The 26543-nt window shown below is 38.4% G+C and overlaps 1 protein-coding gene across 2 annotated transcripts; it reads right to left on the reverse strand.

The window, feature by feature from the left end:
- Positions 1-3556: 3556 nt before the first annotated feature.
- On the reverse strand, positions 3557-26543 carry LOC113679618 (uncharacterized). 2 transcript variants are annotated; one of them, XM_089186973.1, is made up of 17 exons: positions 26396-26543; positions 24739-24783; positions 24394-24467; positions 23729-23819; positions 23268-23320; positions 22889-22993; positions 21395-21589; positions 20661-20799; positions 19934-20113; positions 19320-19569; positions 14457-14525; positions 14180-14245; positions 13121-13282; positions 12800-12877; positions 12032-12099; positions 4725-11551; positions 3557-4502 (listed from the first exon to the last, which is right to left on the reverse strand). In XM_089186973.1, exons 7-17 carry the CDS (start codon positions 21526-21528, stop codon positions 4499-4501), a joined length of 7977 nt encoding a protein of 2658 aa, XP_089043099.1. In that variant the 5' UTR covers positions 21529-21589; positions 22889-22993; positions 23268-23320; positions 23729-23819; positions 24394-24467; positions 24739-24783; positions 26396-26543; the 3' UTR covers positions 3557-4498. The 2 variants fall into 2 exon arrangements, with proteins under 2 accessions (XP_089043099.1, XP_089043100.1); XM_089186974.1 differs by lacking the exons at positions 19320-19569; positions 19934-20113; positions 20661-20799; ... (5 more) ...; positions 24739-24783; positions 26396-26543 and adding exons at positions 16506-16559; positions 18127-18200.

A 26543-nucleotide genomic window follows, 5' to 3' on the forward strand; every position in this document is an offset into this window, starting at 1 on the left:
TCGTGTCGTGTCGTTCCCGTTGCCGTCGCTGTCTTTGTCGTGGTTTTCTTAAACTCCCTATTCAAAAGTGCGCTCTATTTTTTTTGTTACTGGTCGTTTCCAGGACCATTCGTACCCAGTCGGTTGAGTTGTTTCGCACCCTTACTAAAAAGGATGTTTCCCATGTTAAGTATGTTAAACGTAAGGTTGATTTGTTACGTTACATAGGAATAGCTAGGTAAGTTTATTTGTACTGAAAACCAGTTCAGATTTTTAGGTTGAGAAGGCGACTTTTCATTTCCATACAAGTCCTTATATTTCGCCCACTGCACAAAGTCAACATGTTTGCATATTAACGGTGGCTGTTTGGAAACTTGAGCTGCTTTTGCCCAAACTGGGTACGAACTGTCCGAATTTAGTTACGAAACGACCGTTGGTACGAAAGGACTGGATACCATATTTTGAATGAAATTGTGATCATGGTAAAGAAAATAATAACGATGATGATAATGATGATAACAATAATTAAAAATGATGATACTTCTAATGATATAAAGGATGATGAAGATACAGATAACCGTTATGATTCGATTTAGCGCCTTCATTCCATTAAGCGTCTCGTCCAGCTTGTGAGCGCTCCTTCGATTCTGTTTTTGGTAATAATCGCCAGCGCTCCTACTGAGTAGGCACCCCCATACCGAAAACACACTCTGTTAGAATGCGTGGACATTAAGACCAACCGTAGTTCATCTTTCTTCAATTGTTCACTTAACCCTATAAACCCCTGAGAGTGACTAACATCTAATTTGATGATAATTTGATGACGATAGCTCGAGATCGATCTATAGAATCAACCAGTAGAAATTACAAGCGGAGAGGAAACAGCGATACAACGAAAGTCCCGTGATATTAGCGAGTTAAGCAGTTCCCAGGCGAGAATTTGACTGTCGAAAAAGAGTTGTTTTGCAGTGGATGTATAGAAATCATTTCCTCCAAGAAAAGTGTTCTGAAAATTCATATTTCGTCCAAGAAGCATCAAAACGGGAAAGAGAAGTTGAAAAAGTCGAAATTGAAAGACCAGACCATAATCGAGGCATTCAGAAGAGAAGGAAGTTCAAAAGGTAGTACTTTGCCCGTGGAAGAATGTGCCTACAGACTCGAAGTTGTCAGTGAGTTTTTAAAGGCGGGTATCCTGATCGGTAAAATAGACATGCTACGGTCAGCTCTGTTGGAGAAGAACAGCTACAACTTCAAGCGATACTTTCTGACCCACAGCGACTAATGAACTTAAAGCTTGAGCTTGCCGGTACTATTGATGTTGGCGAACATTTTGTGAAAGCCACGTATTTTTTGGAAGGGGATGGTCCTTTGGTTTTTGCTTGTTATGAGAAACTAAGCACCGTTTCCCAACTTTGTCAAGCTCCTTGTTTCCTTAACGTCCGTACAATTGCAACTGCAATTTCGGAGGAAGACCCATGTCAGAACGTAACAGCACTTGAACGAAGTGCGAGGGCTTGTGTTGAGCCGGCAATTACGTGGTTTCTGAGAAAGTTCAATGTCGGTCTTTATGATGTACTGGTAGCATTCAAGGCTGCCAGAATATTCTGCCCTGTTAGGATCGAGTGGCTTAAGCCCACAAATGCATTAGTAGAGTCTCTGAGAGCATTTCCTTTCCTGGATAGTAGTACTACCATCGACGGTCTCAGAGCCGAGCTTCCTGCCTATTTGGCTGCCGCTGAAGATGTAGTTATCCCGACTGACGAGAAAAAAGTCGAATGTCTCATTATTTTGAGAGTCGAGCATAATTTGAGATTTTTTTTGGCGTAAAGCGGAATTTCTAGGAGCATAAAATGCCAGTTTTAGTAGCATAATCGGGAAAGGCCTAAAAGTGACAACGCATAAGAGGAAAAAAATCGGGAATTTTTCAACCGACCGCTTAATACAGGTTCGACTATTAATTCCGAATTAGCCAATGAGCCCACGCGAAGAGCTCTATTCACCTGTGTGGTGTATACTAAAAACCGCTATAAGGTGGGTAAATGGAATAGAGTTATGAAGCACGAAGAGAAAATCTAGGAAGAACGAAAGAAGCCTAAGTTCAGCAATTACTCAGGGAAATTCTTATCTTTACCATCTGAAACTGTAGCACTAAGATTCCAAGAAGACGTCCAGTAACCACGTAGCCGTTTGCACTCCCAGCCCGAAGGGATAAACGGAACCTCGACCCACCCTTCCCCCCTTCCCATGGATCTTTTTTTTAAAATGATTGTAATATATGCTATTGTCAGTAGAGATGTTCTGCTGAAACATTTAGTTTTTTAGATCTGGGGTGAGGTTAAAATATCAGGGCTTACTGACTTTTCGGATCCGGGACAAGGCACTAATGAGGGAAGGAAATTTATCCCTGCTCGCCTTGACGTCGGTGGATATCTCGTAAGATATATATATATATATATATATTTTTTTTTTTTTTGCGTGAGCTTCATTAAGCAACTCAGATTGAACATAAAAGGAATGCGTAGCGTCAATGCTCTCCCCAGGCCCGTCTCTCCCAGATTAATCCTTGCCTCCAAGATTTTTCCACGGCTTGTTTTTCCCTAAAAGGTCTAATTCCAAATTCGAGTTGAAAATGCCACCCTCTTAAACCGTTTTCATTTCACATCTTGCATGTCACCCAGTCGAGGGTCTCTATGGGGTTAACCGTTAGCCGTATATCGGTCAAAAAACTAGCTGTTTGGCGTAAAAATTGACAAATTTTTACCCTTAGTTGTAGCAAAATTAACCTTAAAAATCTTTCCTTCCTACAAATGTGTCATTCTGAATTAACCGCACCAGAAAAATGGCCACAATTTTTACCGTTAGCCGTAAGAAGTTCTCCTCAGTTGGTCCTCGTCAGTTTTAAATAAGTTAAGCTGTTTTAGTTAAGTTTGCAATCGTGGAAAAAAAATTAATATTTTCTACACTCGAGGAACCACACAGACCTAGGGTACCTCCCATGATGAGGACTCTTTCCATAAAGGGAATAAAGCACCATCTCCAAAAGCGAAAGGTAATTTCTTTTTTCTTGCCTCCTCAAAGATACATGACAAAACATCATGTCGCTTTACGTGCTATAGAAGCGCGTCGCGTGACATCCTAAGGAACGGCTGCCAATGAAACTAGCAGTTCTAAAATCCGAAAAAAATCGAGTTTTGTATCTCATTTAATAACTCTATCCAAGGAAATGGGCAAAAGTTGTGCGTATTAGACAGGTGTGCTCACTACTTCAAACGACAAGATGTGACAAAACATCATATCTGTCACATAACGTGCTAAAGGAGTGCGTCGCGTGACATCCTGAGAAACGGCTGTCAATGATCGATAGTAGCAGTTATAGAGTCAGAAAATATGGAAGTTTATCTCTCATTCAGTAAACTTATTCAAAGAAATGGGCAAAAGTTATTAAGCGAATAAGACATAGGCGCACTCACTACTTCAAACGACAAGAAATGACTTATGCAGGTTGATGCAGAAATTTTCTTCCCTTTGTTATTGATTTCCTCTTCCATTCTAACAAAATGCCAAGCGACTTGTTTCATTTTTTGACATTCAAATGTTAGTTTATTATACTTAGATAATAAGTTCACAATCTAATCGGAGAAACTAAATAAAATCGTTTGCCTCCAACTTTCCAGCTCGTTCTGAGCTTCCTTCAATGCTTTGTAGGCCAGTAACTAAAATTATAAAATAAAATTTCTCTTTTTGCCTTTGGGCGATTAGATTAAACAATATACTTAAATGCATCGTTCTTCTTGTAAAAAAGAACACTATTTATTGCATTCAAAATTAAAGGAGAAATCTCCGAAAATTAACTAATACCAAGACTAAATCCTGGCCATTACGGCCAAAATCTGTCATTTTAAGTCCATATAAACCAAATTCTGATCGGCAGAAACTAATTTTAAGTAACAATGACAGGGTACAAATCCTCGAAAAGTTAATCACAAATTCCATCTGACATAAACTAAGATAATCGAGCAATCGGACAACTGATTATTCTCCAATTTCCATTGAAATTCTCCACACATGCACATGGCTATAACAGCTTTACTTCACTCATGAGAAAAAAACCGATTGAGAAAAAGTCTAAAAAAAAACTCTGGAAAACGTTTTCAAGACGTTTCAACTTCGACGTCAATGCAACGCCCAAATCCACCTTGTAGGTAATACTTAGATTAAAAATTAACTTTTTACATAGCTACTCATGATAATTTCAAGACATCATATGAAAAAAACCAGTAGTTTCAGCAGAACATCAAAGATCAAGCTCTTAAGAGCAGTTCAGACAAGCAAAAAGTCAACTTTTGAATCAAAGGAAGTCCGTTCTCTTGTTAAACTTGACTTTGGCCGTCTTTTGGTTCTTCCTGCTTTGAAAAGAAGACTCTTGAGAAAGATTTCATCAGTAGCTTACTGGTTTCTGGTCCAAATGTCAGCTTTTGCAGGTATCCGAAAACACCCTGGGATTCCAATGCTCACTGCCTTAACTGAAGAATAAAAAAAGCTAAGTTTAGGGAGGATGGTTGAGTTTCCATGAAATATTTCCTAGCACGTGCGGAAACGATACATTGCACAACAGGATTGTTTGTTCTAAATTTGTAACTCAACTGAAAGGAAAATAATACGCAAGTATCACTGCTCATACATAGGCTATAATTATGATTTAAGATAACTTTGTATTGAATAGAATGTAGAAACAAAATATTTACTTGTTTCGGCCACTAATATCCTTGAAATCCAGGTTGACGTCATCACCAATGAGTACAAATGGTGCCCAGTAAATCACCTCCTTGAACTTTTCAATTTCTCTCGTACACTTCATGGCGTGATTGAGAGCTTCACTTGCCTTCTTGCCTTTGGAAAGTGCATCGTAGAAGAAAGTCATGAACTCCAGGGTTCCCTCGTCGCCAATCGCCCACAAGGTTACCACAACAGATCTAGCACCGGCAGCCAAAAGTGCACGCGCCATGCCGACCACACCCTCTGCCATGACTTCCCCACGAGCAGTGTGACAGCAGCTAAGTACAACCAGACGTGCTCGTAACCCAGCTTCTATGACATCTTTCATCGTCAGTAGATAGTCTTTCTCTTGCGGCTGAGGGTTTTCTCTTGTGGTGTTTGGTGCCAGGATAACTTCTCCAGTTTCCAGTTTACCGTGTGCTGCAATGTGAACTAAGGCCACTGATGATATTCGTTTTAACACTTCATGTTTAGTTGCCATTTCTCCAATCAGGGGGGAGACATTAAGGACACGTCCGATCATCTCCACTTCTTCCCTTGCTCCTGGAAGTTGCACTAAAAGTCCTCCCTGATAGATGATATGTTTGAAACATGGGTCGCCGACAAGCAATGCACCAGTCTTCGTGTGAAAGTCAGCTGGACTACCACGAATTAGTTGCAATGTCGTCAGAGAGGGAAGCACACGAATTCTGAAAGAATCACTTAAATATGATGAGTTCGACTCCTGCAATGCTGCATAAGGTACTAGGCAAAATGGCCCCTCAGGAACGAATGTGATCTCGTCGTTGCCTTTGATCAGGTCAGCAATAGGAGAAACGATGATTTCATGCAGCTTCTTTAAAGCACTTGATTGGGAGTGCCTCACATCAACTCGGATCACACCATTGGCCATTTCCTCTTCTGTCGGCGAATCAAGCAGAGGATTTTCGATTGCAACAGTATCTCTTGCACCGATCTCCTTAAGCGCAGATTTGTTCAGTAGCTGGATGAAACATTTCAATTCATTCTCATATTTATAATTGTTCACGTGTACTTCTCTCATCTGGATATGATTTTCACTGAGGCAAACCCAGAAGAAAACGCATGGTCCATTAATAGCTATGAAAACTGTGCTCAATGGAACCCACCTTAGAGAAATGCGGGATGCGCTGTGCGTTAAAGAATCTCCAGGCGGATATTTTGTGTCCATGAGATCTCTCAGAGCTTGAGCACGTCCTTTCTCTGCGGAAAGAAGAGCCTTTACAACTTGACCTTGTTTGAGATTTATACGCCACAAACCTTTGTATGCACTTTGGTGCTCATTACGATAAGATATCTTCCACTGATCGTTGAGTTGAAGACTGGCCCTGATATCATCATACAATTCTACACTCGAGTAATAACAGTCAAAGGCTATCATAAGATTTCCTTGGCACTCAAAACTGCTTCCAAGAGAACAGAGTGAGCACGCCTCTCCAGTCTTATCTCCCACTTCTTTGGATATTTCTCGGTGACGTTGATAACACACAATAGCTGTTTTAAACTCTCTTTGACCGAAATGAATCCTGCCTAGTAGGCAATAACTTCTTCCCTCTCCGGCCTTGTCTCCCACTTCTTTAGCAATTTCTAGATTACGTTGATGGTACTCGATTGCTGTTTTGAACTGTCGAAGACCTTGATAAGCGTTGCCGAGATTGCCATAACTGATTCCCTCTCCGGCCCTGTCTCCCACTTCTTTGGATATTTCTAGAAGACGTTGATGGCAATCGATTGCTTTTTTGAACTGTCGTAGACCTTGATAAGCGTTGCCGAGATGGCCATAACTGGTTCCTTCTCCGGCCTTGTCTCCCACTTCTTTAGCAATTTCTAGATGACGTTGATGGTACTGGATGGCTGTTTTGAACTGTCCTAGACTGTCATAAGCGTTGCCGAGATTGCCATAACTTTTTCCCTCTCCAGCCTTGTCTCCCACTTCTTTAGCAATTTCTAGATGACGTTGATGGTACTGGATGGCTGTTTTGAACTGTCCTAGACTGTAATAAGCGTTGCCGAGATTGCCACAACTTCTTCCCTCTCTGGCCTTGTCTCCCACTTCTTTAGCAATTTCTAGATGACGTTGATGGTACTGGATGGCTGTTTTGAACTGTCCTAGAGAGCAATAATCGTTGCCGAGATTGCCATAACTGATTCCCTCTCCGGCCTTGTCTCCCACTTCTTCAGCAATTTCTATATGACGTTGATGGTACTGGATGGCTGTTTTGAACTGTCCTAGACTGTCATAAGCGTTGCCGAGATTGCCATAACCTTTTCCCTCTACGGCCTTTTCTCCCACTTCTTTAGCAATTTCTAGATGACGTTGATGGTACTGGATGGCTGTTTTGAACTGTCCTAAGCTGTTATAAGCGTTGCCGAGATTGCCATAACCTCTTCCCTCTCCGGCCTTGTTTCCCACTTCTTTAGCAATTTCTAGATCACGTTGATGATACTGGATGGCTGTTTTGAACTGTCCTAGACTTTCATAGGCGTTGCCGAGATTGCAAGAGCTGATTCCCTCCCCAGCCTTGTCTCCCACTTCTTCAGCAATTTCTAGATGACGTTGATGGTACTGGATGGCTGTTTTGAACTGTCCTAGACCTTGATAAGCGTTGCCGAGATTGCCATAATTTCTTCCCGCTCCAGCCTTGTCTCCCACTTCTTTAGCAATTTCTAGATGACGTTGATGGTACTGGATGGCTGTTTTGAACTGTCCTAGACCTTGATACGCGTTGCCGAGATTGCCATAACCTCTTCCCTCTCCGGCCTTGTCTCCCACTTCTTTAGCAATTTCTATATGACGTCGATGGTACTGGATGGCTGTTTTGAACTGTCCTAGAGAGCAATAATCGTTGCCGAGATTGCCATAACTGATTCCCTCTCCGGCCTTGTCTCCCACTTCTTCAGCAATTTCTAGATGACGTTGATGGTACTGGATGGCTGTTTTGAACTGTCCTAGACCTTGATAAGCGTTGCCGAGATTGCCATAACCTCTTCCCTCTCCGGCCTTGTCTCCCACTTCTTTAGCAATTTCTATATGACGTCGATGGTACTGGATGGCTGTTTTGAACTGTCCTAGAGAGCAATAATCGTTGCCGAGATTGCCATAACTGATTCCCTCTCCGGCCTTGTCTCCCACTTCTTCAGCAATTTCTAGATGACGTTGATCGTATTGGATGGCTGTGTTAAACTGTCCTAGACCTTGATAAGCGCTGCCGAGACTGCAAGAACGTCTTCCCTCTCCGGCCTTGTCCCCCAATTCTTTAGCAATTTCTAGATCACGTTGATAGTACTGGATGGCTGTTTTGAACTGTCCTAGACAGCGATAAGCGTTGCCGAGATTGCCATAACTTCTTCCCTCTCCGGCTTTGTCTCCTACTTCTTTAGCAATTTCTAGATGACGTTGATGGTACTGGATGGCTGTTTTGAACTGTCCTAGACTACGATAAGCGACACCGAGATTGCAATAACTTCTTCCCTCTCCGGCCTTGTTTCCCACTTCTTTAGCAGTTTCTAGATGACGTTGATGGTACTGGATGGCTGTTTTGAACTGTCCTAGACCTTGATAAGCGACGCCGAGATTGCAATAACTTCTTCCCTCTCCAGCCTCGTCTCCCACTTCTTTAGCAATTTCTAGATCACGTTGATGGTACTGGATGGCTGTTTTGAACTGTCCTAGACTGCGATAAGCGTTGCCGAGACTGCCATAACTTTTACCCTCTCCGGCCTTGTCTCCCACTTCTTTAGCAATTTCTAGATGACGTTGATGGTACTGGATGGCTGTTTTGAACTGTCCTAGCCTGTCATAAGCGATGCCGAGATTGCCATAACTTCTTCCCTCATCGGCCTTGTTTCCCACTGCTTCAGCTATTTCTAGATGACGTTGATCGTACTGGATGGCTGTTTTGAACTGTCCTAGACTGCGATAAGCGATACCGAGATTACAATAACTTTTTCCTTCTCCAGCCTTGTCTCCCACTTTTTTAGCAATTTCTAGATCACGTTGATGGTACTGGATGGCTGTTTTGAACTGTCCTAGACCTTGATAAGCGTTGCCGAGATTGCTATAACTGATTCCCTCTCCAGCCTTGTCTCCCACTTCTTTAGCAATTTCTAGATGACGTTGATGGTACTGGATGGCTGTTTTGAACTGTCCTAGACTGTCATAAGCGTTGCCGAGATTGCCATAACTTCTTCCCTCTCCAGCCTTGTCTCCCACTTCTTTAGCAATTTCTAGATGACGTTGATGGTACTGGATGGCTGTTTTGAACTGTCCTAGACTGTCATAAGCGTTGCCGAGATTGCCATTAGTGATTCCCTCTCCGGCCTTGTCTCCCACTTCTTTAGCAATTTCTAGATGACGTTGATGGTACTGGATGGCTGTTTTGAACTGTCCTAGACTGCGATAAGCGTTGCCGAGATTGCCATAACTTCTTCCCTCTCCGGCATTGTCTCCCACTTCTTTAGCTATTTCTAGATGACGTTGATGGTACTGGATGACTGTTTTGAACTGTCCTAGACCTTGATAAGCGATGCCGAGATTGAAATAACTGATTCCCTCTTCGGCCTTGTCTCCCACTTCTTTAGCAATTTCTAGATGACGTTGATGGTACTGGATGGCTGTTTTGAACTGTCCAAGACAGCGATAATTGTTGCCAAGATTGCCATAACTGATTCCCTCTCCAGCCATGTCTCCCACTTCTTTAGCAATTTCTAGATCACGTTGATGGTACTGGATGGCTGTTTTGAACTGTCCTAGACTACGATAAGCGACACCGAGATTGCAATAACTGATTCCTTCTCCGGCCTTGTTTCCCACTTCTTTAGCAATTTCTAGATGACGTTGATGGCACTGGATGGCTGTTTTGAACTGTCCTAGACTTTGATAAGCGACACCGAAAATGCAATAACTTCTTCCCACTCCAGCCTTGTCTCCCACTTCTTTAGCAATTTGTAGATGACGTTGATGGTACTGGATGGCTGTTTTGAACTGTTCTAGACCTTCATAAGCGATGCCGAGATTGAAATAACTGATTCTCTCTTCGGCCTTGTCTCTCACTTCTTTAGCAATTTCTAGATGACGTTGATGGTACTGGATGGCTGTTTTGAATTGTCCCAGACTGCGGTAATCGTTGCCGAGATTGCCATAACTTCTTCCCTCTCCCGCCTTGTCTCCCACTTCTTTAGCAATTTCTAGATCACGTTGATGGTAATGGATGGCTGTTTTGAACTGTCCTAGACTGTAATAAGCGTTGCCGAGACTGCCATAACTTTTTCCCTCTCCGGCCTTGTCTCCCACTTCTTTAGCAATTTCCAGATGACGTTGATGGTACTGGATGGCTGTTTTGAACTGTCCTAGACTGTAATAAGCGTTGCCGAGATTGCAATAACTTCTTCCTTCTCCGGCCTTGTCTCCCACTTCTTTAGCAATTTCCAGATGACGTTGATGGTACTGGATGGCTGTTTTGAACTGTCCTAGACTGTAATAAGCGTTGCCGAGATTGCAATAACTTCTTCCTTCTCCGGCCTTGTCTCCCACTTCTTTAGCAATTTCTAGATGACGTTGATGGTACTGGATGGCTGTTTTGAACTGTCCTAGACCTTGATAAGCGTTGCCGAGATTGCCATAACTAATTCCCTCTCCGGCCTTGTCTTCCACTTCTTTAGCAATTTTTAGATGACGTTGATGGTACTGGATGGCTGTTTTGAACTGTCCTAGACCTTGATAAGCGTTGCCGAGATTGCCATAACTAATTCCCTCTCCGGCCTTGTCTCCCACTTCTTTAGCAATTTCTAGATGACGTTGATGGTACTGGATGGCTGTTTTGAACTGTCCTAGACCCTGATAAGCGACGCCGAGATTGCAAGAACTGATTCCCTCTTCGGCCTTGTCTCCCACTTCTTTACCAATTTCTAGATGACGTTGATGGTACTGGATGGCTGTTTTGAACTGTCCTGGACCCTGATAAGCGTTGCCGAGATTGCCATAACTTCTTACCTCTCCGGCCTTGTCTCCCACTTCTTTAGCAATTTCTAGAGGACGTTGATGGTACTGGATGGCTGTTTTGAACTGTCCTTGACCTTGATAAGCGTTGCCGAGATTGCCATAACTTTTTCCCTCTCCGGCCTTGCCTCCTTCTTCTTTAGCAATTTCTAGATGACGTTGATGGTACTGGATTGCTGTTTTGAACTGTCCTAGACCTTGATGAGCGTTGCCGAGATTGCAATAACTTCTTCCTTCTCCGACCTTGTCTCCCACTTCTTTAGCAATTTCGAGATGACGTTGATGGTATTGGATGGCTGTTTTAAACTGTCCTAGACCTTGATAAGCGCTGCCGAGACTGCAAGAACTTCTTCCCTCTCCGGCCTTGTCCCCCAATTCTTTAGCAATTTCTAGATCACGTTGATGGTACTGGATGGCTGTTTTGAACTGTCCAAGAATGTGATAAGCGTTGCCGAGATTGTCATAACTTTTTCCCTCTCCGGCCTTGTCTCCTACTTCTTTAGCAATTTCTAGATGACGTTGATGGTACCGGATGGCTGTTTTGAACTGTCCTAGGCTTTGATAAGCGTTGCCGAGATTGCAATAGTTTCTTCCCTCTTCGGTCTTATCTCCCACTACTTTAGCAATTTTTAGTTGAATCTGATGGTACTTGATAGCTGTTTTTAACTTTCCTAGGCCTTGGTAAGCGTTGCCGAGATTGGAAGAACTGTTTTCTATGACTATTAGTTCAGCATTAGTTTTCCCTAATGATTGAAGCAGACGTTTCTCGTCATTTTCAATCTTAAAACGTGTCAAGGGTCGATAAATCATGAGCAGATTTGCGGAAATGCAGTGGAAATGTGTATTTTAAAAAAACAGTGAGATTATTAGCTAGAACCTTAAAACTGGAATGATAATTCGAACGTGGGTTTCTTTTAGAGGTTTGATTTCAAATTATTGCAAGGTTTTAACTAGCTCTGAAGCGCATTTATTGGTTTAGGTTCGGTCGTCATGGTGATGTTTGTCTGGAGACAAAAATGAGGGGCATTCAGCAGAAACTCTGGGAATTAGTTAATATTGCCTCTTCTTTTGAGTTAAGTTTCGTGGAATAGTCGAAAGAACTCTTAAAGAATATTTTAGCTTCTTTAAACTGCTCAGTGCAGTATAAGAGAACATTGCTTACATTATGTGTTGAAGAATCTCTCCGGAACGTATTGATTCCCTTGAAATATTACTCGCATTGCATCTCGTATCACGTTTGAAACATTCGTTAAAGGATACGGCTAATCCCATATGCAACCAGCTCCTTGCTTCTTTATACCAGCAAAGTTCGACACAAGCTCTGGCTCCTGAAAAGGAGAGAATAATTGATGGTACGAAGTAACTCATCACTTTTGAAGTATAAACGTATTGATAAAATGGACTTAATTTCCCATTTTAGCTAGGAACAAAAATTGTTATAATGAAGGAAATTTGAAGTTGTGGAAGAACTGAAAATAAACAATAAGGAGCTAATGCAAAGTGGCTACCAATTAAGCTTCAATTGATGATGATAACGATGAATTTATATCGCGAATTCTTTTTTTCAATGTGCTTGAATGCGCTTTTCAGCACTTTTCGGGGAACTTTTCGGGCAGACTGCATTGAGCAGTTTACAACTTTTGAAAGGGAATTTTTCAGGTGCCTCCTTGAGTTACGGAGAAGATGCAAGAAACGGGGCTCACGGTTTTCCCCTCTTATCCGGGACAAGAACATCAAACCATTTGCTGAAGTCACAGCTTAGACGGCAGCACACTGTCCTCAGATATTTTAAGACTTAGGGTGATGGTCCGGTCTAGGGCTTGAGCCATCGACCTCCGGCGCTCTACAACGTGAACTAACCAGGCAGCGGTATTTGAGAGCTTATTGACATTTTCTTATACTTTTTACCCAGACATACATTGACACACCAGATACAATTGACACCTGGGGTGCCCTTACCTGCCACAAACCACACAATCCTCTTTTGACGAGAATAGAATGTTGATGACTTACGTCTGAAAAACTCACCTTTCTTAACAGCTTTGATTAAAGTGGGTTCCAATTGGACGGCAACTGTTGCATCATCGAGACATTCCACGAAGTTTCCTATGAGATTCAGGAAATAAGGTTTAAAAAAGTGGTCATCACATGGAATTGCAACAAAGAAGCCTTAAAAAATTACAATTGCTTGAAATGTAACGAGGATCATTTCTTTGCTTAATTTTCATCCGCTACCGGGCGATTTATGTTTTTACGCTACTTTTCAGCAGTTTCTCAATTTTTTCTTTTGTTGATGTTATCTTGTAACGCTGCATGACAGATTTATATGTTTACATATGAAATTGTTACCCAAACAGAAATGAGCTGATGCCCTGTTGCTGTAAAGCTTGGCGTTCAGCCGTTTATCTTTGCAGTTCACTTGAAGTCCTTCCGTGTAGGAGTTTATCGCGTTATTAGCTTCTCCTTGTCTGTATTCTTTGTTACCTTCCTCGAGACATACTTTCGCTATCCCTGAAAACACACCATGTCAGTGTTAATGATTTAGTAATGACTTATACGACCCTTGACGGATGATGCCAACTCTATAGTTCCAAACGAACTTAAAGGTTAAAGGAGCTTAAAGTTATGAATAATAATAATAATAATAATAATAATAATAATAATAATAATAATAATAATAATAATAATAAAAGTTTTATTCCTGATGTTGTCATAACTTTACGAGAAGGCGTGGAATATTTAGGAGACCAAACCAGGCGTTACTGCCGAGACAAAATGCCTCCTCTTCTCTATAGAATTCTGAAATTGCGTAAAATTTCTGCCAAGCATGTACTGAACAGCAAGGGACAAAAAGTTGTTAGCGTAAATACTTTTCTTTTGGCGGCCTCAAAAAGTTACCCATTTGCAAATTTTTCAATACTCAACTTTGACGGGTGTACGGGTACCAACAGCTCTCTCTTGCCGCAAATGACTTTTATATTAAAAATGACCAAATTTACAAGTATAATACTTTTAATGCGCAAATATCGTTCATTTTAGGTGCAAATTGTAGATACATTGTTCATCTCCAAAACATTATGCGTTGATTTACAAGTAAACACTTCTAAAACTGAGAAAACTGAGTTTTACGAAGCCTAGTCGGCCAATTTTGGCCCATTCTTTAACTTAGGGCTCTTAAAAGCTAAGTCGCGTTCAAATTTGGCGCTTCATTGCTTATGAATAATTAATGATGTCTATACATTTTACTCTGTCATTTTATTGGTAACAGAGTTTGAATTTGAAGAAAAAAATATTTTGCTGTCTCAAAACTCTTATTCACAGAACATAAGCAAATGTTGATGTAAATGTGAAAAAAAAAACTTCACTGAGGCGTCTTTCAAACAACCTTACTTCACCTGGTTTTCTTACCTCTTAAAGGGTCATTGTATGCATCCAGTTCAGAGTCACTTGACGTAACTTGACTTTCCTCTGTTGCTGAAATTACCGAGAAGATATTCAACTCTGTTAGTGATTACAACTATGTGCAATTACAACTGGCGTTCTAATACTGGCGTATCTAGTGGATTCCTTAAAAACCTTCAAGTCGAAGTGATCCAAAAAATTGTGCACCAGAATTAAGATATACTTAATTAACAAACAGTAAAAAATTACAATAAAGAAGTCTCTCCCTGTTGCTTTTTCTTACCTGTAGCTGGAAACTCATTTTTCACCTCCAGTTCTTCTCCCGTTCTTGGGAGGTTGCTTTCTGCTATAGCTAGAAATAAAATTGAATCGATTGTACTGCGCTACATTGTTAAAAATAAAAAAGAGGAGACTCAGAAGAAAGTAACGAAAAGAAAACGTTGTATACTTAATCATTGAGGAAGAATGAGAATCTCAAAGTTTGCTCCGTCACGCTATTGTTGTTGCGTGACAGCTCCAGCCAAAGTTTTGCGGGTTGTGTCAGGTTTGTTTTTTCAATTGTTTGTTTGTTTGTTAAAAAATTATGCAATAAAAGACTCTTTCTCTCGTTCCTTCACTTTATCGCGTGTGGGGCTGTGAAAATTAGCGAAACTTATTCAAACCCGAAACACCTACGAGGGTTTGCTTAACCGTCACGAATTCTACCAACACCCCGCGAGCCTATTGCGTAGAGAAACACGTTCATCGAACCGTGCAAGTGAGTATAAAATTTCCTTCAAAGCTTCAAAAATTGGTGGACGAGGGTTTTCTTAAAAAATTCATAAGTTCTAATAAAGAAAAAAGGAAATGCTTGTAGCCTGTTGAATACCTTGTATAATGTCGTAACTAAACAGTGTATTTTTGTTACACGAATAAAAGCTTTTCCAGCACTTTTGGCTATAACGGAGGTCACAGATTCGTCCTAAATGAAAACAAAACAAAACAAAAATCACAAGGAAACTCGCAGATTCATTTCGTAATTCCATGGTGCATGAAAATATTTTGTTATCATGTGATACATCCTTTGATCCTTTGCTGACGAAGCCTTCGTCTCGATCCTCAAAATGCAGTGAGGGAAATTGGCCGATGTACAGCCTTTTTAAGCTCACGCTTGTTCAGTAATGCACATGCATAGATGAGGTATTAGATGACCACGCGTGGATACGAATTTTACCATCGCGTGTTTATGACATCTTTTACACCTTCAAAGAGGTAATTCAATTCAAGCAGTTAAATTCGAATCCAGAGGCGAACATGTATCATCCTTTTTTATTCAAAAGATATTGATTGAAAATTTGAATCACATGGGAGAATCGAATACAGAGATCCGCTACACCGAAACTCAACTCGCCGGAAAACCAATTCAATTTCAAACATTTTAAAACAATTTCTCATCACAAGAACTATCTCCTTTAAAAAGAATTGAATTCAGCTTCAGGTAAAAAAAAAAAATTAAAAAAAGCCTTCATGGAAAGTAAAACTATCATGTTGATAAATTCGGACGACATCGATACCTTCATATGTGAAGATATAAATGATACGCTAACAGCGTGCGGTGGAGATGTCACGTTTCGGAAACTGAAAAAATTCTGGTAGTCCACCGACAACCAAATTACTGTTATTATTACTATATACCGCGAATGATACGATATCAAAAAAAAGGTAAGGATTTTGTTTATTATTATTATTATTATTATTATTATTTTTTGATTTTAACCTCGAGCTTTGTTTTAAACTTCGTTTGTTTTCGAGAGATAATAGCTGGTTTTGATATTGACGAAAGCTATAATTATATACAGCACGTTATCTAGCTCTGTCACATGCTCATCACGCGCTTCTGCCGCATAATTATCATGTACAGTTAAACCTTTAACTCCTGTGATCTAATTGTTAATTCTCCCCTCTAGCTGCTACATGTTTCATTTCAAAGTAGATACAGAAATTTAGTGTTAGTTCAAAGATAACGAATTCTACCTGATAAAACTTTGAGTAATCTCATTGCCTGTTTGCTGGATAATGTATTGATATTACAGGGATAAATTACAAGTTATATCACTTTTAGGAATTTAAGGCTTTAGGAAATTGCATCGCGTGCAGGCTATTTAACCACGAGGCAAATGAGAGAAACCAATGAAATATTTTCATATCTGACAACAATAAACCGAAGAAATTCGACTGAAATTAAACTTGATTATTGTCTGCCGCAACGAAATTAAGATTACGACCTTTTTTTTTTATAAATAACCAGAGCTCTACAGCTCTAATCAGTTGCAGAATTAAAATTGTTTTGTACCTGTATCTGAATCCCTCTATTCTCCAGACGATGCCATTTGTTAATTCTACATGCCTGAAAATATCAAGAATAATATTTTGCTTTACAACAATTTCAATGAAAAAATGAAGGTAACATATTCACGAGTTTGAAAGATCTAACCTCGTCTAATTCCCAGTTGCGTGATCAAAATTGCTGTTCTTCTTTAAGTTATTGTGCTTGTTTTTTTGTTTGTTTGTTTTTTAATTCTTTTTATGATTATTACTTGTTTACATGTTTCTCCATGGCGATTAATTAGTTCTCTGATTTAAATTCAGCTCTTTTTCTTTTAGTGCAAAACATTCGCAATCCGCAATACCCCTTTTCTCCTCAGAGTAGGACATGTTACACTCTGCCATAACTGAATCGATAAGGATGAATTCACACCGTGAGTTATATTGTACCAATGCAATTTCTCTTCAAGTGATCAACTCGATATATCCCTCGTTCAATATGATACACATTTGTTTTTGGTCATCTTCCCATTAGCGTTACAGTTCTCTCAAATGTTCATTTTCCGCTCTCGCCGTGACAAATTCATAAAGTTTCTAAGAATAATAACGGTAAGCTTTTTTTCTTATAAATAACTCCCGCCAATTCTGCACTTAGTATTTTTGCAGTCAAAAGCGTAGGTGTCCAGTGAAATCACCAGAGGGAGATACAAAGCTAAAGAAATCACATCAATAATATTTATTCTTTATGTAAATTTGTTTCCAATTTTCTCGTCTTTCGATTACAATATGCTACATATTTCTTCATTATTTTTCCTCACCTGAAGAGTACTTGCAATAAATTTAACTCCAAGAAAGTTCTTAAAGCGAATACCATAAGTACTCTTCCTAAAGAAATATCCGAGGAGGAGGAATCTTTTTAAATCTATGTACTCCATGCATCTTTGTGTACAGAAACCCTCTGTGTATCTTGCAGGAATTTTATGAATAAATTGTTACTGAACCAGTTGTCTTTAAGTTGGAGGAGAAATCTGAGGCCCTAGCTCTCTGTCTCTTTGAGCTCCAGAATTGTCTGCTGAGTTTGCATGCAGTAAGCGAGGCCATAAATAATTGTATAATAGTTCATAAAGACAAGTGACGCACTTGATACTGGAATCAGAAATGCCGAAGCTTCGTAAATCCCTCATGGGAAGATAAATAAGCTATCTCAAGGTCTGGTTTGTTTATCTACATGTCAGCATTGATATTTAACCTGTCGTTTAACCTGATCTGACGGATAAGGTTTTTTTTTCGGTCGTCGGTTAAAAATTTTCCTCTGTCACAAAAGAGCTTGAAATTCCCTTTCTATCATTATGAATTTTAAGATATGAAACTTTCGACATTGATGATCTAAGCAGTATGCAGGATGATCCTTTATGTATCCACTGTATGTCATGGCTCATTAACGAGAAATCTATAGCCATATGTGAGAACTTCTGATCGTAAAATCCGATGGTCTAAGATTCGATCCTGCGTTCATGACGAGTAAATAAGATCGATATTTCTTCCATTCTTTTGTTTCATGTCTCAAATTATTTCTAGTTGTATCTATAGTCAATACCCGTTTATCTCATTCACTGCATTAGGTCGCTATGAACTTATTCTGTCCTCACCTTAACTCCTGTGAAAATGTGATTTACCCCACAAGTGTGTAACAAAACGATGCACTTGGTAACACGAGCAGTGTTGAAGAAGCTGAGTATGAGCTCATCGAACTCGAAACAGAAAATCGGATATCATTGTTTATTTCGTGACCCATGATTCTATTTTGTGGCTTTGCTGTTTCACTATTTATACGCCAAGTTTGGACAGGGCCTCATATTACATTTTCAACTTCTCATTTTCATTAATCCCAAGTATAGCACAATGACATAAACATGCTATTTTTTTATTTATTTTTTTTTTTGCTGATGTGATGGTCGTTAAACCATCGCCTGCTTAGGTTGATCGAAGGGCGCTGGACTGCCATACGAGAGGTCTTGAAAGGACTGGGGAGAATGAGAAACACACGTACTGAAAGCTTATGTGAAGGAAATTTTCTTATTAAAGGTGCAGGCGATTTGTCGGCCTGGAAACTTTTTTAGGAAAAGTTGACCAATAGAGCTGTAATTTGCGAATACGACTAAAAATACAAGGAGAAATGAGATCTGATTTTCTTCGACTGGATAACGCGGAATTCTCGAAAATTGGAAAATTCCCGTCTGTTGGAATACAAATAGTAATGAATATTTTTGGTTTGCCTAATCGAAAAAATATCCAAAACGTGGTAGAAAATGATAAAAAATAAAAGGTATTGGAACTCCCAAATTTCCCCTGGCTACTACCATCGTTGGATAGAAAGTGGAGGGGGTATAGAATTAAAAAAAAAAAAAAAAGGAATAAGTTTCGAGCGCTTCGAGAAAGGTGATGCGGTGGATTATAGCTTTCATTTAGCTTATTATTTGTCAACAAATTAAACATTCCCATCCATAACTATCCAAACTGGCACAGAAATGACTTCTTAACACTTAAATGAGAATTTAATGAAATGGCGTTGGTGTTCAAAACATAATAATAATAATAATAATAATAATAATAATAATAATAATAATAATAACAATAATAATAATTACAATAATTAATTTAATAATAATAAGTCGTACCTGGACGCACACAAGAGAAATTATATTCACTAAGTGTAACCACCACACATTACAGTAGGGTGCTCACTGGTGAGAAAATTTAAGGCACATAACAAAAGTATGAATTAAATTTTCAGTGAAGTCATGCTCTTGTGCTAATTGTTGAAAAGGTTTGCAACACCCACCTTTCAGTGCAGGTGATGATGATGGTGTTCGTGTTGCTGGAAATGACATGGATCTTTCACTCAGTTGTGATGAATCACTCTCAAACTGATCTCTTCCCTGGCTGAGAGACTCCATTGGTTCAGCTTTCTCCTTCTTCTTTGTCTTCTTCTCCACACTTGGTGGTTCATAGCTGGTCTCGTTGCCTGGTTTTGTTCTAACAAGCTCAAACAGACCATCTTCATCCATTTTTGATGTTCCACATTGCTTAGCCTAACAGATAAGCACCAAAGTAAAAAAAAAAACAAAAAAACAACCAAAAAAAAAAAACCACAACAACAAAGAAACCATAGGTTTCTTGTCAAGTAATGTTTGGCTGCTTAAGGAAGCAAATATGACCTTACACCAATTTCAAAAAAGGACTCTCAACAAAGAAACATATGATGACCTCCACAGCAAGAAATATAAGTTTATGCTACTGGAAAAAAAAAAAAAACTCTTTTATAAGCCAATATCAAAATGGAATTAATTTATTTCTACCCTCCAGCTGGTAAAATTTTCATTTCTAGTTAGTTTGCTAATGTGTTTATGTCCATGGTTTTTTTCCCCCTCTTTTGAGCTGTGTATTACAATGTACCTTGGAAAGTTTGCTCTCTCCAGGATCCCATCCCACCACATCATAACTTGTTTTCTTGCTCACTGATTGGGTAACTTTTCCATCATATCTTTGAATCAAATCAGCTGCCTCCTCTCTCTCAATACTTTCCAAGATTCCCGTGATAATAAATGTCAGTCCATCCAAACAGTTTTCAGCTCCCTAAAAATTAAATTATCAAGTGCATGCATGATTCAAGATGTGCAGACAAATAATCAATTCTTCCCTTGAAGGCCTCTCAATACAGTCCAAACTGAAAAGTTCTAAATGGCAAAAAAGTTAAAGACTCAGTAGATAATTGTCTTGCACCTCTTAAAAATTTGAAAGGATGGAAAACAAACCATTAAGAGCTTTGAGAGATAATTGGAGGGCTCAGAGCAAGAACGATCCCTTGATTTTTCGGCCATTTTTGAAAGTGTTCAGAAGTAGTTGAATTTTGGCATGTGGACACTTTCAAAAATGGCCGAAAAATCAAGGGATCGTTCTTGCTCTGAGCCCTCCAATTGAATTACCAGAAGAAATCATCATGTAACTTCTTTCTAGAATATCCATACATTATCCAGCAAACAGGTACAGAGAACACTAAAACTTATCACGTACATATATTGTTATGATGATCTAACAACAAATTCTTGTTATTTATTTACAGGAAAATGCTTAGCAGCTAGAGGGGAGAATTAATAATCAGATCTTGGACTTTGAAACCTACCTGAGGGATTTCCTTTGAACCAAGTGCCCTAGGACCATCTCTTGCCATAAAACTACAGTAGCCAGACTTTTTCTTTTCCAATGAGGGTGGAATTTCAACCACATCCTCTGACTTTGACAGGAGTTGTCTTTGGTACTTCCTGAAAAGTCCATAGATAAAATTTGAAGTGAACAAAAGTTACATGTATATCAAACATTCTAACAGCTGGGAGTTGTCCTGACAAGGCAAGAGTTGTCCAAATAGGAATGTTGATGGTGAAAGACACTGCTGCTTTGAAAAACGGAGACAAAGTGGCAGCATTGTCCTGAATTGTCAAAGTTAAAATCACCTAGAAAGTTACCTGAAAGTTTTGTCACTATTGTTACTGTTTTTAATATTAATTCTTGGTAAAGTAATGGTAGTATTTTGAGTAGTGTTAGTATTGTAAGTAATGTGTATCTGAGTAAAAACCATCTACTCTCATAGTAGGACAGGTTAATATACACAAAACATGCTCATGTATCACCAATTACAAAGTTTGAGTAAGCTTTTGGATCTTATACAGAGCCAAATTTAGTCATAAAATGTTACTGTTTCATCTACAAGTACCTTATTCAAGTGCTTAATAACACTTACCATACACATGAAATCATATCAGATCCAATCCATTCTAGTATCAGGGTAGCAGGTTTAAACATTAATAGTAATAATTAATTTTACAACAAAAAAGGATGGTAATAAAAATGCTTACAAACCTTTTTCTTCTCTGGGGAAGGCTTTTTAACCTCAGACTTTGATTCTGAGAAGTCTTCCTTTCTTTTCTTTGATGGTTAATCTGTTGTGTGATGGTTGACATTCCCATTTTCTCTTCCTTCTTTTTCTCTCCCATTTTTATACTCTTCTTTTCTATTCACTTTGGAGTCTGCATTTTCTTCAGACTCATCAGATCTCTGTGGGAAATAAAAACAAAAAAAATTATTAATGGTTCTACAAAGAATTAAGGAATGATCATTAACCCTTTACCTCCCATGACAGGACAAGAAATTAATTTTTTTTTCTGATAGCCACTTGGCTCCTGAATTCTTCAGAGTGGTAGCTAATTAAAAAAAGGTTGGTTGCCATTTTGAAAGACAAACAAAACTTTTTTCTACGCTGTCAGCGTTCTAGATAGACCCTCCAAAATTAAGTTAGGGAAAAGATCTTTAACCTGCTACAAAGTGGACACAAGGATGGATGATATACAACCTTCAAGCTCACCTAAATCCAATATGGCGTCTAGTTATCGATTGAGATGCATGTGCTGTGCTTTGGAAACAAACTTAACAAGGAAGTTTGCTGCAGATTTATCTTTGCAAATCTTTTTAATTCACTATATCTCTTGGTAAGGTTATGATAAAACATTCTAGTTGCCAATTTGCCAACTAATTTTCAGGATTTGGTCGCCAAAGTGAAAAATTTAGTTGCATTGGCGACTGTATTAGGCGCAATTTCACACCCTGCATAATTTTACCCTACAATAATTATCAATACAATATCAACCAGATAAGTGATAAGAATAAAGACAAATATCAATTTGGGGATAATTAGTTGATCCAATACTAAATTCTCTGAACTAACATTATAAGAATTGTATGATTGACAATAAGGAGAATTAGGAGAGATCTGGGAGTTTAAGGGTTAAGTGGGCTGAGCTCTGGATCAAACTTAAAATTTGCTCTCTCAAGACTGATCAATTTTCTAATTTCTTGCAAAGATACCAATTCACATTCAACTGGGTAGAAATCTAATGAGAAGAGAGAAAATCATCTGACAAGAGGATATCATTTGATTGAACACTATATTCTCAAAGATATTTTCATAACACTTACATGACAGACAGTGAATAGAATTGATTTTATAACTTAGAGGCAAAAGGACTTGTTGCTTCAACGGAGCCCATGTTGTTGTTTCTGCCAAAACTACACCTCAATTGGTCACTACCAGTACCCATTAATTTTGTGACATATGGTATGTGTTCACTGTAGAACATCCTGATATAACTATAACAGATTGGCAGAGGGTTTACAAGGGATGTGTGATTAAGCCCAAAATTGAACATGTGATGCATGAATTTTATAGAAAGGCAAGGTATGGTGAGGTTTAAAGTTTTCCCTGTTTGATGCATGAAGTACTGTTTAAATACACAGGATGCCTGATTTTTTTCTTTAAAAAAAAAAAGTGCGGTGGATCAAGTGTAGTTAATTATTCACCTGTTTTCTTCCATTAGCAAATATTTTCCTGGATTCCCTTTTGAGTGGAGTTGAACCAAAGAAATCAAAAGCAGAAGTTGCTTTTTCTCTTTAGATTTGACTGGACTGAAGCAAGAATAACAATCCATGTGTTAAATATTTCAGTACCACAACAACATTGTGTTAAATTCACCCTTGATGACTGTGTGACACTGTCTTTATTATGTCGCTGTTGTCTGTTTGTTTGTTTTTCATTTTTAACCTTTATCACCTAAAACTCAGTATGCATATTCTCCATACTGTTCTCTATACATTTCCTAGGGTAGTGACGAGGAGAATTTGTTTAACAATCAATGAAGAGCTTATGTGGTGATCATTTCCTTTATTCTTGTGACCTTACCTTGACACTTGTGTGTAACACGTGCCTCTCCAAAAGTTAAAATTTTTGAGAAACTGGAAAAGCAAACACAATGCATAGTAAATTTTATGAATCATCTTTCACCAAAAAGAAGCTCCAATGAAAGAAGACCATTTCAACAACTTACTTTCAACAAAAAAAGTGATAGATGCATATTAATGTTTGATTCAGGGGGAATATTGTAAAGATAAATTAGATGCTGGTCACTCTTTGCAGTCAAAGGGTTAAATGTATTAGCATAAGAGCAGTGTCCTATGACAGGTCTAACACTATCAATGCCTGATGGAAGAAAGGAAAAAACAAACAAATAGACAAACAAAATTTAGCTGGATAATTTTAGAAGAAGCCAGATGATTCTCCAGAGCAATATCTTATGTTCTAAATGAACACCATGGTTTGGTACTGAAATGTCAAATATAATGAAAGAGAATAATGGATGATACCTCTCTTTCACATGCTGGACCTCTTTAGAAGCTACATTGTCTGTCCATTTTGCAGACTTTTTTAATTTGCTGGGCACAACTTCTTTCTCATCTGTAGAAACGACATCAAAACATAACTCAAGTGCTATAATATTCATATTCTATTCGAGGCAGAGTGGTCTAATGGCAAGTGTGCTGAACCCTGAATGAAGCAGATGGCTTTGTTTTCTTTGGCAAGCTAATACATTAGCAATGTTAAAGGTGATGCCATGTTAAAAATGCTGACATCATCTTACTGTGCCTCAAGCTCACCTCACACTAAATATTTCCCTATCCAGCCCTTCCACTCCATCAATAAGCAGAGTCTGCTAAAACCCTTGTGTAGAACTCAGTCACGTAAAAATATTTGGCCATCTTATTCATCATGAAAAGTATCCAAAATGTTTTCACATTCACATGAAATTCAAGACAATCATGTTTTGAAGATAAATAAAACCAAAGAAAAAAATTAAACCAAATTCATATTTTCACTCTTTCTAACCTGTAAATAAAACTGTTCATCCTATAAAAATTAAAAAAATATATATATACAAAAAAGACATTATCACAATTCCCGTGAAGATAAAGTCTCCACATCACCTTTCGCATAAAAAAGTACCCTCAATAAGTAGACATAATTTCCTTACCTGTGTCCAAGCTGATTGCTCTTCTACTTTTCTTAGCTTTTGAAATCTCCTCTTCCTTTACTGATATAGCTTTTCTGAAACAGAGATGCATGAAAGAGACCCAGGTGCTGAATGTTCAAAACTAAGCATGACCCTTTTCTTTTTACACCTAACATCAGTATGCATATTCTCCATACTGTTCTCTGTGCATTTTCTAAGGTGCTGACAAGGAGAATTTGTTTACTAATCAAGAGCTTCTGTAGTTGGTGATCATTTCCTTGACTCTTGATTCAGGGGTGATATTAGGGTCATAGGTTAATTACAACTGTATAAAATGGAACAAAATTGAAAAAACATATCACAAACCTGATTTTTGGAGGAAGAGAATCTTCATCAGAATCTAACAGAGATCTAAGATGAATTTAGAAATAGGGTTAGGACATCATTGTGATGTTGTACATGTCATTATGTGAATCTTTTAACAGCATGTTTTTGTAATAATGCTAATTGCATTTGGAATTGACAAGAACACTGTAAAGCACATTACACCATTAAAACAAATACAGAAGTGTAATAGTTTGTGTAGAGTCTCAACATCTGTCCCTTTTGAAACCGTTGGTGTTCACCCTAAAACATTACCTAAGTCAATAATTATTGTTTTTTTCCTTTCTTCTTCCTCTTATGATTTTCTTTTGGTTTTTGTTTTCAGGCAATGTCATTATCTTCACTGCCTGATAAACTCTGCTCAGGAAATTAACTATTACATATTTTTATTCACACAAATATAAGATAAATTTGCTCCTTTGGACCTAACAATAACCACTGGATAAGATCAAGGGGGGTGTTGTTCCTTGGAGCACAACTTTCTTAAAAGATATTTTCTTCTAGCTCAGAAAATCAAGAGAAGATACCAGGTGTAGAAACCAATCCCCCTCCTTGTCCCAGTCCTGATGCAGCTATTGATATAAGTTTGACTTTTGTGCGGATCATGTGAGCTCAAGTTAAAAGGCAATTGCAAGTACATTGTTATACCAGCCATATTCCAAAATTGTGAGGTAAAGAGCAATTATTGCTCTTTCGTCAAGTGACCCATGTTTCCTATATCATTAGTATTGTTTATGTCATACATATTTCATGTTATTTGTATATCCTATGTTATTTCCAATCTTGTAATTAGTCAGTCTGTTCATGATGTATTATGTTTGTAATACTTTACTTAGAAACCACTGGCAATGGCATGTAAATAGAAGAGTTCAGTCCAGTCATCAGGAAATTAAACTCATCTAAAATTTATTGCTGGCATGTTGGTTACACCCGAGGCTTGTGAAAAAATTAGTATGAGTAAGGTGAAGTCTCAAGGTTTCTTTATCAATCACCTTTCAAGTTAATCAACAATTTAATTTTCCCTTCAGTCTGAGTAAATGAAAGATTAATTAGTACTTGTCAAAATTGTGAAATAGGCATTAGAGTTGCATATTGCAACTGCTCTGCGGAATTAATAAGCTGCAGTTTGAACAAATTTGTAGGGAATGCTTTAGTCCTGGATGTTTCGAACTTGAGTAAAATTTAGGTAGCAGTGTATCACATCATGCTGTTTAATCCTTAAACTCCTGGATGTGATTAGCATGTAACTTCTCCCTAAAATATCCTTACAATATCCAACAAAAGGGTAATGAAAAAAGTTACCTTGATCTAACAACAAATTCCATAACAAATGTACAAGGAAACGTCTAGAAACTAGAGGGGAGAATTAGCAAACAGATCTTGGGAGTTAAAGAAAGAAGACAAAATTGCTTCATTTTATGACCTTGTTAAAGATAAAAAAAAGGAAAAACTTTGTAACTTATCAGCCTCACTCAGCTACCCTGACATACTCAGGCAAACTATTGAAAATTATACCTACAAAGTTAGTTAACACACAGTACCATACCATTTCTCACATTTCAGTAAAGAAAGATACCTTGGGTTAGATATATGTAGTGGAATGAAACTCTTGGTTAAAACATGTTGTAAAATTACTTACCATGTGCTAAATAAAAGATTCATGACAAAGGAAATTTTAGCGTGTATGGCAATAAATACAAATTTTGGCGAAATTCTGCCGCTGAGAACTAAAATGACTAACAAACCATTTTAGTTTAGTGATGTGGTCACATCACTCTCCAACATTT

Source organism: Pocillopora damicornis, chromosome 11 (genome assembly GCF_964200805.1).
Source record: "Pocillopora damicornis chromosome 11, jaPocDami1.2, whole genome shotgun sequence".
Classification (NCBI taxonomy): domain Eukaryota; kingdom Metazoa; phylum Cnidaria; class Anthozoa; order Scleractinia; family Pocilloporidae; genus Pocillopora; species Pocillopora damicornis.

Bases quoted from the DNA above. Each gene is read 5' to 3' on its own strand.
- LOC113679618 (XM_089186973.1), bottom strand. From the start codon at position 21,528: ATGGGAGAGAAAAAGAAGGAAGAGAAAATGGGAATGTCAACCATCACA. The intron at 20,800-21,394 runs GTTTGTAAGCAT...TGGACTTTTCAG, and splicing joins CTTCCCCAGAGAAGAAAAAG to GAAGTACCAAAGACAACTCC. The intron at 14,526-19,319 runs GTGGGTGTTGCA...TTTTATTTCTAG, and splicing joins ATCATCACCTGCACTGAAAG to CTATAGCAGAAAGCAACCTC.